At 42.4% G+C, this 15616-nt stretch overlaps 1 protein-coding gene across 6 annotated transcripts in view; it reads right to left on the bottom strand.

The window, feature by feature from the left end:
- Positions 1–15616, bottom strand: part of TRIT1 (tRNA isopentenyltransferase 1) — a 55131-nt gene that overhangs the window by 25416 nt on the left and 14099 nt on the right. For 5 of the 6 annotated variants that reach the window (XR_013274541.1, XR_013274542.1, XR_013274540.1 and 2 more), the window contains exons 3-8: positions 9340–9435; positions 6398–6570; positions 1891–2030; positions 1675–1786; positions 1254–1366; positions 1059–1136 (exon numbers count right to left, since the gene is read on the bottom strand). Coding sequence is in view for 3 of the 6 variants with exons in the window: in XM_077482083.1 (XP_077338209.1) it covers positions 1059–1136; positions 1254–1366; positions 1675–1786; positions 1891–2030; positions 6398–6570; positions 9340–9435 (712 nt within the window). In the remaining 3 variants the exon portion in view is untranslated. The remainder of the gene's footprint in view (positions 1–1058; positions 1137–1253; positions 1367–1674; positions 1787–1890; positions 2031–6397; positions 6571–9339; positions 9436–15616) is intronic. The other variant, XM_077482084.1, reaches the window with a different exon arrangement.

Raw genomic sequence — 15616 nt, 5'->3', positions numbered from 1 at the left:
AGCTGAAAAAAAAGGTGCTAGCAAAAATAGGTTAATTTTATTAAACAGCTGAAGGAAAAAAAAAGGCATCCATCCTCCTACAACACTAGGAAAATCCTGGAGGTGGGGGTTTACACTGGGCAGACCTTGAGTGGCCATGCAAGCACACCAATTGGTTTCTGCCTGTGAATTGAGCCTGTAAGCATCAGACAGCTGTGAAATGGGGAATGTAGATTAAAAAATCCTCAGTATAGCGACTCATATTTGGGGACTGCTGGTTAACATCCAAAAAGGCATAACATTTTTTTTCAGATTTGGATAGAGTGGAAAGTAATTAGAACACCTGTTAGGTTTTTATTGCGACCTCTAGAGAAATTCATCCTCCCCATTTGTCCTATTTACTGTCATCATTGAAAGTAAAAGAAAATGCCACATTTTGAGTTGTAACAGAGGGGAAATCTTCCAATGGGGACACTAATTTGGACCCCAAATTAATTTCCACTCACTTGCTGTTTTGCTATGGGACAGAACATTAATAAAAAAAATTTATATATATATATATATATATATATATATATATATATATATATATATATATATATATAATTTTATACCCATCCATTACTGTAAAAAACACAAAAAAAGGGTTTTGCCTATACTGTAATTCTACTTTAGCTGTCTGGTCAAGATAGTCTCATTTTTTTTCTGTGAATCAATTTCTATTTTCACCCCAACCATTCAGACCCTGCCCTATATTAAACTCTCCTTCATACATATTGGGTCCATTCCATCTGCGCCCCCCCCCCCCCATTTTCACCACATCATTCATGTTGCCCAAACACTGCCAAGATCTGTCTACCCAAGCAAGTAGTTGGTGCCAACTGCTGTCAGAGCTCTATCAACTCAAGCACAGCCTCCTTACATTTGAAGAGGAATGTTGTGAAAAGCTGGAAAACAATTGCTCCTAGATGATGCTGCAAAAAAGTTTTTTGCCATGGCAATCTCCACCTGCAACAGTGCCTACCACATTTTAAAATACGGATACTGATTTAAAAGATTGAATGACTGAACAAACATACTTTTCAAAAATCTGTTCTTCACCCATTTATTCTGCTTCTTGGCATATTTTTGAGTTCTCTGCTTCAGAGTTTCAATACCTAGAAAATAAATGTAATGTTGGTTACTCTCATGTCAATAAAATTTATTACACTTTGTGTCCTTAGTAACATGACAGTGAAATGCATAAGGACTGTGAAAGAAAGTGCACTGCTCACCTCTCTGTAGAAGAACCTCTTTCTGTTCTGGGTTACTGTTATCCATAGTCACCAGATATTCATGGAATTCCTTGAACCCAATTGACTGGAAAATACCATGTTGGTAATCTTGACTTAGGAAAAAGAAGATGGGTATTAAAACAATAGGCAGTGCAGTAGTTACAGTAAAATCATAGCAAAAAAAAAAATTAAAAAAAATAATGAATTTAGGAATATGCCTTTATTCCATTTTGAAAGAAGAATTTTGATTGGCCACTGCTCTATTGGTTGTGTTACTAAAGGTCAAAGGATGTTCTCAAACCAATACCTGCTCGGCTTCTGTGCCTACATGATCGTAATATTTCTATGGGGGGGGGGGGGGGGGGAGAGAGAAGACACAAAATCAAGCACGTATAATTTTCAAGTGCTGTGCCACACCTACTCAGATTGTGCAACAAGTCGTGCATTGTAGCGCTCATGAAAGTCTTGTAGCTCCTTTATCAGTCCCATCTGCAACATCTCATCAACCCTGGCATTGAGCCTGGTATTAAGTACTGTAACAGAAAAAATAAATAAACGTGATCAGAAACCATTTACATTAGTTCCTGAAAAGTACACCAAAATGGCTGTCTTAGGAAGTTTAGAAAGACAGACTTACCTTCCTGAGCTGAATGTAGCCACAGGATGCAAGGGTTTGGATACCTTAAGGACCCACCTAGGGGGCCTCCTCCATCTTCCTGTTGCCATCTAAGGTGTTCGGTATGGGGAAAGCCAGACTCCTCAAACACCTGAAGGCTCCTGCGTGGCAGACACACGGTCACTGGGTCATCATCAGGCACTGTTTGTAAGGCAGGCCAATGCTCTTTACCCCCTACTAACAGATCTCAGCATCAATTGAGATGAGCTGCAGAAATCTCCCAGCAGCCCTAGAAAAGGGAGAAGTACAAGTACACACTACAAAAGATGTCCTAAATAGGTTACAGACAAGTCAGTTCTTGCGAGAAAGTATGTTACCAGACTTGCTTTTCCACTATTCCTCCACAATAAGCACACTGGTTAAGATTACACAAAGCAAGCAGCACATTTGTACACTTCTAGATTTGGAGATACAATAAAAGCCTTTGTACACGCAATGTGATCAGGCATCAATGAATATACTTTACCCTTTACCCTCATTTTCTTAACCCACATACGAGAGGACCTATCAAAATCCTAAAAAGATATTTACCCAATTTGATACAGATATTTTGGTTTCCTTTAGATATTTGTAACTCAAGCTAACATACCTATAGACAAAGCTAAACCCATCTCTACAACTGCTCAAATGAATAATTCCCTTTCTCAGAAGTCCTTTTTGATCTCATTCCCAAATGAATGATGTGTCTGTTTATATTGCATTTATTTGAACAGAAGTAGAATTCTGAACACAGTGTATTCATTATGTCAAGTTCCTGTACCATGTAGATTCAGTTGAACAGGGGTTTCTATATATTTGTCAAAAAAAAAAAAAAAATTAAAAAAAAACCCCACACAAAAAATAAAAATAAAAGCTAAAAACAAAGTGGGGCCTGTGCTACCAAGCGAGCAGAGTAGATTAAAAAAAACACACACACACAATTTAAAAAAAAAAAAGAAAAAGAAAAAGAAAAAAAAAAAAATGTCTTTTAAATCAAAATTTTTATAAAATGCATCTAAAGATAGTTTTCTAGTTAACATATATTAATAAATTTTGTTTAATCAGCATGAAATGGAGCTCGTCTATGTAGCATGGGGCTGTATATTCTGCAATATTCAAATTTTTGGCAAACTCATTCAAATAATCCAAGCTCTGCAAGCGGAGATAACAAGCACGATATTTATGCATTCACACAGTTTCACTGTACCCATGAGATAAAACAAAGTTCAGGAATATTCCTTCATCCAATTGTTTTGCAAATCTATGCACACTACAAACTGTATGATTGTTTGAAGAGAAATGCACCTGTAGCAGGCTCCAAGTGTGAGAAGGAAGGGCAAGCAGCGAAACCTAAGCAGCTTATAAACCTGGTTATCTTTCTGCACATAGCTTGAAGTGCTTTATTATTCCATTGAGGAGTAAAATGGCAGCAGGCCATAAAAAGAGACCCAGTTTGGGAATATTTTAATGAAGTTCCTCAACCTATAGGTAAAGCAGGCATGTGTGCAAAATGCAACAAAGATGCATGGCCTGGTGGCCTAAATGAAACATAAGTTGACATATCCTGGCAGAATGTATGATTTCTTGGCCATTTTTCAGAGAACAACAACCACCTTTCACTCATGGTTAATGTTTGGCTGAAGCCATTTATTATCAATCAACTATCAACTGTGTTTACCCTCTTTAATCATAATTGCAACAGTAACTACCCAAATGACCCTGATCAAACGTTTACATACCCTGGTGATTTAGGCCTGATAACATGCACACAAGTTGACACAAAGGGGGATGAATGGCTATTAACCAGTTCCCGACCAGCGCACGCCGATGTATGTCGGCAGAATGGCACGGGCAGGCATATTGGCGTACAGTTCCGTCCAATCTTCAATTCCTATCACCCGCGATCGTCTCACGGGACGGCTGAATGGAGCAATGCTGTTGTAAACAGCATTTCTCCATTCTGCCTAGCAACTAGTGACACTGATCTCTGCTCCATGTGATTGGAGCAGAGATCAGTGTTCACTAAATGAAAGCCTAACCCCCCACAGTTAGTAACCCACCCCTTCACTGCCATTTACACAGGAATCACTCCATTTATATAGCAGTGATCGCTGTATAACTGACAATGGTACCAAAAATGTCCGATATAATGTCGCAGTCACAATATAAATATATATATATATATATATATATATATATATATATATATATATATATATATATATATATATATATATATATATATATATATATATATATATATATATATATATATATATATATATACACACACACACACACACACACACACACAATATATATATGGGAAGATTTATTATAACAAAATGTAAAAAAAATGTGTTTTTTTCAAAATTGTCGTTCTATTTTTATTTATAGCGCAAAAAATAAAAACCGCAGGGGTGATCAAATACCATCAAAAGAAAGCTCCATTTGTGGGGGAAAAAGGATGTCACTTTTGTTTGGGAGCCACGTCGCATAACCGCGCAATTGTCAGTTAAAGTGACGCAGTGCCGAATCGCAAAAAGTGGTCTGGTCTTTGACCAGCAAAATGGTCTGGTCTGTAAGTGGTTAAAAAGGCAATTATCCTCACCTGTGATCAGTTGGCGCATATAATCTATCTATCTCCGTTGGGTTTTAGGGTTAATTGTGCCAAATTATGATTTCAGTACCAGTCTAGCTGGATTGCACTGGGTTCTCCTTGGTCACAGGTGTCACCACTGGCAAGTATGAGAGAGCAGTCTTGCTAGGCGTATTGAGCGTCATTCTTTCTCGGAATCAACCCAGTGGGTGTGTCATCCTGATGTGCATTCTGGGAAAGGGTATTTAAGGTACTGACATCACGTGCTTCCGGGTTCCGCTCCAGAAGATTTTTGGTCTGTTTGGTCCTGGTCCTCCTGATAGCCCCCCGTGGCCTGGGGTGCGGATCCACCCAATTCTGAGTCTCAGGGCTGGCTAGCCCGAGGTAAAGTAACAGAGAAGGATTCAAAAGGTGGACCACGTGCCACCTAACCTCCATGTGCATCCCTTTACTGGGGCAACTCTCCATGCACTGTCAGCCACGGAATTCTCGATCACCCCCATTTGAGATAATCCAGACCTCCCTCTGGGATTGATGAACACCTACCTATTAAAGGAATGGCCATTTCCACAGATGCAGGCAAAACATTCCTTCCGCAGAGGCACAGGATCTCACTGCACTGTCTAACACCAAGTCCTTTCCCTCTCGGTCCTATAGGCAACTAAAACCCTTTCTAGATGTCCCAGCAAAAAGAGGAAAATGCACGAAAGCTCCTACAGTGTTCAAATCTCTGTGTTCAAGCTCCTTGCCCCAGAGTCATGTGATCTCAGCCCTATATGCCTCTATGCACTCAGATCATGCATTCTGGGAACCAGCCTTGGGTATGGAGATAGGTGACGCATTCATCTGTTTATCTACAAAAGTTCCCTCAATGTAAATACACAGGAAAATGGATATAAAGCTTAAAAGTAGATGGTATAAGACTCCAGAGTTGCTTTATAGGATCTTTCCAACTCTGCTGGAACATTACTGGCATTGTCCAATGGACATAGGCACTTTTCTTCACATCTGGTGGTCGTGCCCACCGATTCAGCCGTATTGGCGTAAGGTACATGAGGTGACGCCGGCTATCTTTTCACTCCGATTGGAGTTCTCACTGGCACAATATGTATACCGGTGCATTGGAGGGCCACGTTGTCTCCCTCACTAAAAGTATGGGCACTACGTATGGACCGCATATTGAGGAGCTGATATTCACTTCAAAAGATAAAATCTCTAGCTTTTCAGCTATTTGGGAAGCGTGGACCATTTATAAAAACTCCTAGATGTATCAGGACTTGTTGCGACACAAGTGATCTATTTGAGTTGCAGTGTTCTCTCCGACTGTCCACTCGCGTGAACCCGGAGACCATGTGGATGTATTTGGCCAACAGTAGATGGAGGGGGTAGCTGGCGGGATCCCACCCCCTCTCCATCTATCCCCTTTTGTAGGCGTCCCCCCTTTCTCACCTCCCCTTCCTATTCTTTCTTCATTCTCATTACCCAAGCCCTACTGCATGGTGGCTGTGGAGCTAGAGGCTGACTGAAGTAGTTGGCTCTGACCTCTGGGTTGTCTCTAAATAACTGCGCGATTAGGAAATTAAGAAAGTGCCCTTTCAGGTGGTTCTGAAAGATGCCTAGAGGGCCAGTAGACCAATTTAGACTATGATGCATATCTGGTCTCTTAGAATTTGTGTGTTCATAATCTGTAGACTAATGTCTGGACTACTACAAATGAAACCTGTATCCTAATTTACTGCAATACATTATATATTTCTTCAAAATCTTGAGGAGGAAGAGGAAGAGGAAGAGGAAGACCACAATCTACTGTACTGTAGATTGTATTGTATCATTTTACATCAAGCTAACACCATTCTGATCAAGGCTTTAAGTATTGTTTTGTATGCTCACCTTGCAATTTTCCTTTTATCATGTGGATGCAGTTTTGCTGCCATCTCAGGGTCCACCGCCTTCAGTCGTGCATAGAGCTCCAAGCCATCTAGTTTCTCCAGTTCCGACTTCCTGTCACTTACAAGTTGAAATGCATCACCTTCGTCATTTGTTTTTACTGCAGATGGGGATCCCTGTAAATAGAATGCATGCAATGTCACATGACCAAAGCATATACCAATAGAAAAATATTGCTCTAAATCAGAAATGTCTGCAATGCTGAAATTGAGACTAAATTTGGCGTTTGAAATATAAAAAAATAAATATCAGCTTATTAGAACCACCTATATCACAAGGAACAGGAGTATATAATGATGCATTTGTATGCCATTTGAAAACATTTAAAAAACTAACCCCAAACAAAAACCCATCCAACTGTAAAATAAGCTCAATAACCAGCTACTGGAAGATCATATCAAAAACTACAGGGAAAAGTGCTATATGCGTGACAGCAATATCAAAATACTACATAATAGAATATGTCTGTGTGGGATAGACTGTATAATAGCAGGATGGGGTCTTCCAGGTAGCGTCCAATGCAGTTTGACTGGTGGATCAGCAGACTGTAGCAAAATCTGCTTTAATTGGGAATAGTGGAGTACCAAACCGCCCCTTGGCACATGCATGCGCAAATCCACTTGCCCTGCTAACATAAGAGACAGCAGGAGGGAATTTTTTATTAGGTATATTGGCCACTGCCTGCGTTCCATCTAGTGGAACTCCATTAGCAGAAAGGAGGGATGGGGAAAATACCTACCATAACTGAAGGCACCGCCCTCACACAAGGAGTAACCCTGCAGGATAATGTTATAAATTATATTGGCAAGTGACTACTACAACTCAAGACAGACATTTTGTAACATAGGTATCTATTCAGAAAAATCATAAGATGCTGATACATAAAACAAATTGCATGAATATAGATGCTGAGCATTTAGTTCATGCTTATTGCTGTCTAAACTTTGTGGCCATAATAATTATTTTGTTATTTAGTGTACCAAAAACATTTTCATACAGTAGACATAGCTTATTATATGTGCCTACATCTTTTTTAAATTGATACTTTTCTAACAATAAGGCAAAGGTAATATACGATGAGCGCTATTACTGTGCATACAAATACATGGTTACATAATTTGTCTATCATTGTTAATACTAGTTGATTGCCAATATAATTTTTAACATCTTTCAAGTTAATCCCTTTGTGAGAGGAGGGTTATCAACTGGGTATTTTATCTGCCCCTCAATTCTACTACTTGAGGTCTGTTAGATTGAATGGAGGCATGCCACTATACCCAATACATCACTTCCTCCAGATGTTTTATGTCAGTGGATGACACTGATGACATATGCGCCAAGGAACTTTAAGGTGGTTGTAAACCTTCACGTATAGCCCAGTGAAATCATTGGCCTCAAATGATACACAACGATAAAAAATAAATAAAAGAGCCTCCTGCATACAGGAGTGCCTGTTTATCTGCAGTCTTTTGTTTATCTGTATCTTTATCTGTTCAAAGTGAGTATCCAAGTAAAGCTCTTCTGAGCATTAAGAAACAGGGGGTGGGGAGCTGACGTTACACTCTGTAGAGCTCAGTGAGGAGAGCACTGAGAGCTGATTAGAGGAGAGGGAAGAAGTCCTTTCACACAGAACACAGGAACAAAGCTGAGGCTGTCAATCAGTTGGAGATCCCTCCCGTCACCTTTTTTCTTTTGGTGTCAGGAAAACTCGTCAGAAGTGATTCATACTAATAACAGAGTAAAGAAGCAGCAGACAGATAACACTTAGTGCTCTTAATTGAGACATGTACACACTATAGAGAAATATGCTTTGTAAACCTCAAATGTGAACACTTTAAAGGCCCATTACAGATTGCTGCTCCACCATTCATGAAGCAGTTGGTATCGTGGTACATGTGGAATCTGCTGCTCCACCAGTCAAACTACATCCTGCTAATATTTGGGTTATCACATATAAACTTGGGGCTTTCACCATATCATATTATGTACTATTTTGATATCGGCATCATGCATATTGCACTTTTCCCTGTAGTCTATCAATCGGTACAATCATGGAAAATTTTCAATGACTAGTGACCCAAGTCATTGCAGCATTAACCAATAGCTGGTTATTGAGCTTATTTGCACACTAATGGAGGGATTTTTGATTGGGATTGGTTTTAAAGGTTTTTAATTATGTGTTTGTGTGCCATTTGGAAAGTTATGTGCTCCTTGGCACAGTACCAATACAATGAATCATATCAGTCATAGCCAAGTGTTTGGTCTCGATTTCAGTACAAAAGATATTTTTGGATCAGAAGCATATTTGAGTTTAATATGTACAATTTGAGATATATATATAGAGATAGAGATATACACACACACACACACACACACACAGGTAAGCCTATAATAAGGCTTAATAGTAGGTACAGTACACATCTGCTAAAAGTGCACCATTTAGGAGAGATTTACTTTAGCGGCTCCAGTGATATCACCGGCACATGCACACTGCACTCTTAAATGGACAGTATGCTGTCCATAGAGAGCCGTGCATTGGCATCATGAAGCTTGGCCAAACTGTGGCTGCCTGCAAACCTGGAAAGACGATCGGGTGAAGATAGAAGCCCTGTCATCATGCCTTTCATAATGTGATAGTATGTGATGCATACTAGCACATAAATAAATTAAATTCTCCCTGCAAATTAATGTTATTTTTTTTGCAGTTTGCTATTACTTTAATGATAAAAAAAAATTAAGAACTGGGGATATTACACACAGCATCTAATTTGGTTTTAGCAATCACTTCCTTTGTTGGACTGACCTAGAATTTAATTGGTTGGACTCTCCCTTTTCCTGGTTTCAATAAAGGAAGCCTAAAGTGTCAAAAAGAAGCAGGTACTCACCACATCAACTAAGACTTTCCACAGCAGTGACTCTATGTAATAGTTTGTTCCTCCCACAACAATTGGGACTTTGTCTCTGGAAAATATATCTTCAATGTTTGCATGGAATTAAGGAGTTTAGTTGCTAGTAATGCATTTGGCCTTAAAGTGGAATACAAGGCTAAAGCTGGGTGCACACAGCTATTTTTGCGCAATCCAGCAGGTTGCATGAAAAATACAAAAAACTGACAGCTCCAGTCAGAGCCGCTGTGATTTTAGCTCAGCAATTTCCCCTGCTGAGCTGTTGTGTTCTGGCAGGGGGATGCCAGCCAACCCCCTCACCCCCCCCCCCCCCCAAACACTCTGATAAGAGCTCTCCACCATTGGTTGAGAACATTGATCAGGAGTCCGTCAGCTGCTGGTTTTCCAGCATGCAAGTCCGACAGACCAACATACACATGGGCCAAATGTCTGCAGTTTTTTTTTTTTTTAACCTCCTGTTGCCTCGACATTCAGCCCGTGTGTACGGGGCTTAATACTAACTTATTCTTAAAAATGTTTCCCCTTCTACCTCTCCTGTATGAAGAAAGAAGAAAAAAAAAAAAAGGGGGGGGGGGGGGGGATCTGTGTGCTTACTTATTTTTTACCTGCAGCTCTGACTCCCCTGTGTCACTGAGCAATTACTTTAAGGGAGAGGAGGGTGCATCAACATTGGCTGAACCATGGGAGCCTAAGATTGACATCATGGCTCTGGGAATTCACGGTTACTGTCAAGTCCACTCATGCGACTGGATATTAAAAAAAATAAATAAATAAATAAAAAACGCAAATTGATTATCTCTGTATGTACACACTTTTTGTGCAATTTTGCAGTTTCATGCATCGCATTTAGGGAATCCTATTCATTTCAATAGGCTTCCCAACATGCGAAAACACTACAAAAAAAAGTGCATGACCCTTTTTAAACCACACTGCACCAAATTGCATGGTACTTTACCCTGCATTTTGGTGTGTCCATGAGCATTAGCAAAGTACCATTAACAATTTATGACACCGCTGGACTCCTGCAAAAGGGATGCACATTTTTGTGCATTGCAGGAATGCGCATGGTTTTGCATGCATTCCCACAATGCACAAATGTGAACCTAGCTTACGTGTTTTTTTTTTTAGGAATTTTTTATTTTTATTTTTTGTGTGTGTGGGGAACACCACTTTAAAATAAATCTGTCTCTACCTACAATGGTTTCAAAAGAAGCTGATTGCAAAACTGGAGTTAGTACTTACCGGTAACTCCTTTTCCGGTGGTCTTCCAGGACAGCCCTTGAGAGATGGAGCTCCTCCCATCGACACAGGAAACACATTGCCACAGTTCAAAAGGCGGTCCCTCAGGTCCCTGGTCAGTCATTCACCAAGAACCGAAGGATGGAACTGAAAAACATAAACCATAACAGGTAATAACATTAGTACATCACTACAATCAAATAAAGGGTGGGATCGTGCTGTCCTGGAAGACCACCGGAAAAGGAGTTACCGGTAAGTACTAACTCCAGTTTTCCCAAGTGTTCTTCCAGGACAGCCCTTGAGAGGATCCCCAAGTACTTACCAGATTAGGGGGGGACCACGGCCTGGAGGACTTTCCTCCCAAAGGCCTGATCCTGACTAGACATTAAGTCCAGTCGGTAATGCCTTGTAAAGGTGGAAAAGCTTGACCATGTGGCTGCTTTACATACCTGCTCCGGGGTGGCACCAGCTCTTTCTGCCCAGGATGCAGACAACGCTCTTGTTGAGTGAGCTTTAACACCCTCAGGAGGATCTCTATTCAAGGCCTTATACCCCTCTGCTATAGCTAGCCTAATCCATCTAGCTATGGTTACTTTTGAAGCTTTCTGTCCCCTACGCTGTCCGGAAAAAAGGACAAAAAGGGAGTCTGAGATTCTGAATGGATTTGTTATTTTAAGATATTCTAGAATACACCTCCTCACATCCAATAAATGAAAACGTTCCTCTTTCTCATTTGCTGCATTTTGACAAAATGAAGGGAGGACAATATCTTGGGACCTATGGAAGCTAGATGCTACCTTTGGTAAGAACCCAGGGTCTGTCTTTAGAATGACTCTGTCTTCTAGGATCTGTAGGAATGGTTCCCTGATGGAAAGTGCTTGGATTTCACTGACCCTACGGGCTGAAGTGATTGCCACCAGGAGAACTGTCTTAAAGGTAATAAGCCTTAGGGAGGCCTCTGAGATAGGCTCAAAGGGTGACCCCAAGAAAGCTTTTAGCACAACTGCTAAATCCCAGGATGGGACTTTTGTGATTCTGACTGGCTTGCGTCTAGCGACTGCCTTACAGAATCTAGCGACAAAAGGATTTTCCTGTAAGCGTTCATCTAGGTATACACTTAAGGCAGCTATCTGTACTTTAATAGTACTTAGGGTTAAACCCTTGTTTACACCTTCCTGTAAAAACTGTAGAATATTAGCCGTATTTATGTCCCGGCCATTCAGCCAGCTATTGAATTTTTTCCAGACTTTTTTGTAAATAGCTCTCGTGACTGGTTTGCGACTCTGTAGTAAGGTCGCAATTACCTCGTCTGACAGGCCCTTACTCCTTAAGATTTCCTCCTCAGTAACCACGCTGACAGCTTCAGTGTGGCGACCTGCGGATGGTAAAGAGGTCCCTGCGACAGGAGGTCCTGTCTGTGGGGAAGTCTTAGAGGCGGACAGTCTGTCAATTGTAGCAACGTTGTGAACCACGGTCTCCTGGGCCAAAAAGGTGCTACTAGAATCAAACAGGTTTTTTCCTTGAGGAATCTTGCTAGGACCCTCGGAATGAGATGAAGAGGGGGAAATGCATACGCCAGACTGAAAGTCCATGGAGTTTGCAAGGCATCTACCGCCAGGGGTTGATCTCCTGGGTTTAGCGAGAAAAAATTGGGAACCTTTGCATTTGTCTTGCTCGCAAAAAGGTCTACCTCTGGTTCTCCCCAGTGAGCTGTTATGAGGTTGAATGCCTCTGGGTGTAAGGACCATTCTTGGTTCGAAATCTTCTGTCGACTCAAGAAGTCCGCCTTGTTGTTCAGCTCCCCTTTCAGGTGAACTGCAGAAATGGATTCCAGATTGGCTTCTGCCCACTGGAGAATGCGTCTGGCTACCAACATCAAACGAGGACTTCTGGTTCCTCCTTGTTTGTTTATGTATGCTACAGCCGTCGTATTGTCTGAACGGACTTGTAGATGGTGACCCTGTATTGCGGGGTGGAAAGCTAGAACAGCTCTCAGGATTGCTGTTAGTTCTTTCCAATTGGAAGAGAAACATTTCTCCTCCGGGGTCCACTTGTCCTGGACCCAGCTTGAGCCTAGGTGGGCTCCCCAGCCCCAACTGCTCGCATCCGTTGTTAGTGTTGAAGTGATAGGAAGGACCCAATGAACCCCTTTGTTTAGGTTCTCCCTGTCCTTCCACCACCAGAGGGAGCGTTTTACCCTTGAGGGGATCGATACCTCCTCCTCCAGATCTCTGCCTTTTAATTGTTCTAACAGAAAACCCTGAAGTTCTCTTTGATGGAACCTGGCCCATTGTACGGCTGGAATGGCTGCCGTCATAAGACCTAAGACCGACATTACTTCCCTCACCGTACACTTGGGGCTGCATTGAAGAAAAGATATTCTCTGCCACAGATTCAAAATCTTTTCTTCCGGCAGTATAATTTTCTGATCTACAGACTTGATCCAGTACCCCAGATACAGGATCTCCTGTGTTGGGGTTGTCTTGGATTTCTCCTGACTGACAATCCACCCTAATCGACTCAGACTGAGTTGAGTCAATTCTAGGTCCTGAGAAAGACGACTCTGAGTGGGCTGTTAGGAGCAGATAGTCTAGGTAGGGGATAATTGAGACTGATTGAAGCCTCAGAGGAACTAAAGCCTCTCCGAGAACCTTGGTAAAGATTCTCGGAGAGGATGATAGACCGAAGGGAAGTGCTCTGCACTGAAAGTGGTAAACCTTTGTGTCTATCTGCACTGCCATCCGAAGGAATTTCTGGCATTCCTCCCTTATTGGAATGTGCAGATAAGCATCCCTTAGGTCCAGGGTTGCCATAAATGTCTCTTTCTGCAGGAGATTCTTTATGGAATAAATGGACTCCATCCGAAATCTCTTGTAACGGATGGAGCGATTCAGTGGACGGAGGTTCATAATTAGTCTGAATCTCCCTGACGGTTTTCTTACCACAAAGATGTGCGAGTAAAAACCGTCCCCTTGTTCCTGAATAGGGACTGGTGTCAATACTTCTTGATCTACCATTTCCCCTATTAGTAAAGGTAAGGCCCTGGCCTTTTCTGAGTGACTTGGAAGCTTTGTCACCAGAAACTTGGAAGGAGGGTTGCTGTGAAATTCCAGCGCATGACCCCTTTTTATTATGTTTAAGACAAACTCGTTCGAGGTTGTCTCTTCCCATTGAGGAAGAAATTTGCTTAATCTTCCTCCCACAGGAACCCTGACGTCACTGGGGTTTGGGATCCTGATTGGGGCGGCTAAACAGTATGCCCCCTTTTCCTTTCCCTTTATGTCCCGACCAATGTTTTTTGGGGGTTGAACTCTTCTCTGATTTAGAGGGTTCCTTAAAGGGACGAAAAAATTTTCTTTGAAAATTTTTCTTTTTTGCAGGAAAGGTTTTCTTTTTGTCCGCCGTCCTTTCTAAGGCGGAGTCTAATTCAGGCCCGAAGACTAAGTCTCCTGTAAAAGGGACGCTGCACAGGCGGGTTTTAGACGCCGTGTCTCCCCCCCAGGTTTTCATCCATACTGACCTCCTTGCTGCCACTGAAAGTGCTGCAGATTTAGCCGTAAATTTAACGGAGTCCGTGGAGGCGTCAGAGATGAAACTGGTGGCCTTAAAAAGCATAGGGAAGGATTTCAAAAGCTCCCCCCTAGGAGTGCCTGCCTTTAAGTGTTCTTGTAGTTGCGATAACCAGAACTCCAGGTTTCTAGCTACACAGGAAGTGGCTAGAGCTGGTTTTAAGCCTGCCATAGAGGCATCCCAGGCCCTCTTTAAGACAATGTCTGTTCTCCTGTCCATGGGATCTTTCAGGTGGCCCATATCCTCAAAGGCCAGATCAGCCTGCTTTGAGATTTTGGACAGAGGGGCGTCTAGTTTTGGATTTTTATTCCAGACCGCCTCTGGGCTCTCATCAAAAGGGAACCTTCTCTTAAGGGATTTAGGAAAGAAAACCTTCTTGTCTGGTTCAGACCACTCCTTAAGGACAAGGTCAGAAAGCACCTTATGTATAGGAAAAACCCTTGCTTTCCTTTTCCCCAGAGCCTCATACATTTGATCATGTCTGGATAACTGAGTTTCTTCCTCCTCAATTTCCAGCGTATCATAGATAGCCCCCATTAGCTCATCTACTTCCTCGAGAGATAATCTATATTTTGAGGCTTTAGATGCTGCTTGATCCTCTTCCTGACCCGAGTCAGTGTCAGAGGATTCGGGGCTAATCAACGTGGGGCTAGGCTCCCTGACCATACGGGGCTCCCCTGAGCTGGGTGTTGTAAGGCATGGGGAGGATGAGATTATAGTTGTTTTACTCGTGGAGGCAGCTGCAGCTGATCCCACGTCAGTGATTAACTCCCGGAGGGACTTAAAGGTCGACGCCATTTCCTCTTTAAAGGAGCCCAAAAAACTTTGCTAAAGGGGAATCTGCCTCAGATTTAAGCAAGCTTGCAATGCATTGCTTGCATAGGGCTTTGTTAGAGCCAGAGGACAACCTATTCCCACAATTAGGACACTTTTTGCGGCCTGTCTTGTCTTCCCTTGGCATCTCTTTAGCCTGAAAATAAGAAGACAAAGGATTTCTTAGCGTCAGCACCATGTCCCTCTTAGAATCACCACTAACAAACAACCTCACTGTGAGTAAACCGCCACCGTGGGGTACTACAGGGCCCAGCCTACAAACACCACCACTCCACCAGAGTAATAGCATGCCCAGCAGCCTACCTGGGTTTGGCTGGTGCCTGTCTCCGCCGGAGTATCCTGGGGAATAGCCTCCATGGTCCCCCTCTGACGCTCCGAATCCCGCCGCTAATCCGGTATAGCTGGACGCTGGTCGGGCTTTACAGGCACAGCGCTGGCTCTCCCTCTCCTCCTTGTACCCTTAGAGACCCGGAACCGAAGTCTCGGCACGCAGTGATGACGCGGTTCCGCCGGAAGTGAACGCTCGGCGTCTCCGACCCCCTGCAACGAGGAGGGAAGATGGAAGGTTCCACTCACCACTCCTGGGGGAAACCGGCGTCATTCTGCCCCTGGC

The sequence above is a fragment of the Lithobates pipiens genome, unplaced genomic scaffold, assembly GCF_037356315.1.
Source record: "Lithobates pipiens isolate NorthernLeopardFrog02 unplaced genomic scaffold, aLitPip1_a1.2 Scaffold_16, whole genome shotgun sequence".
Lineage (NCBI taxonomy): Eukaryota > Metazoa > Chordata > Amphibia > Anura > Ranidae > Lithobates > Lithobates pipiens.
This window is presented reverse-complemented; position numbering and strand designations above follow the sequence as displayed.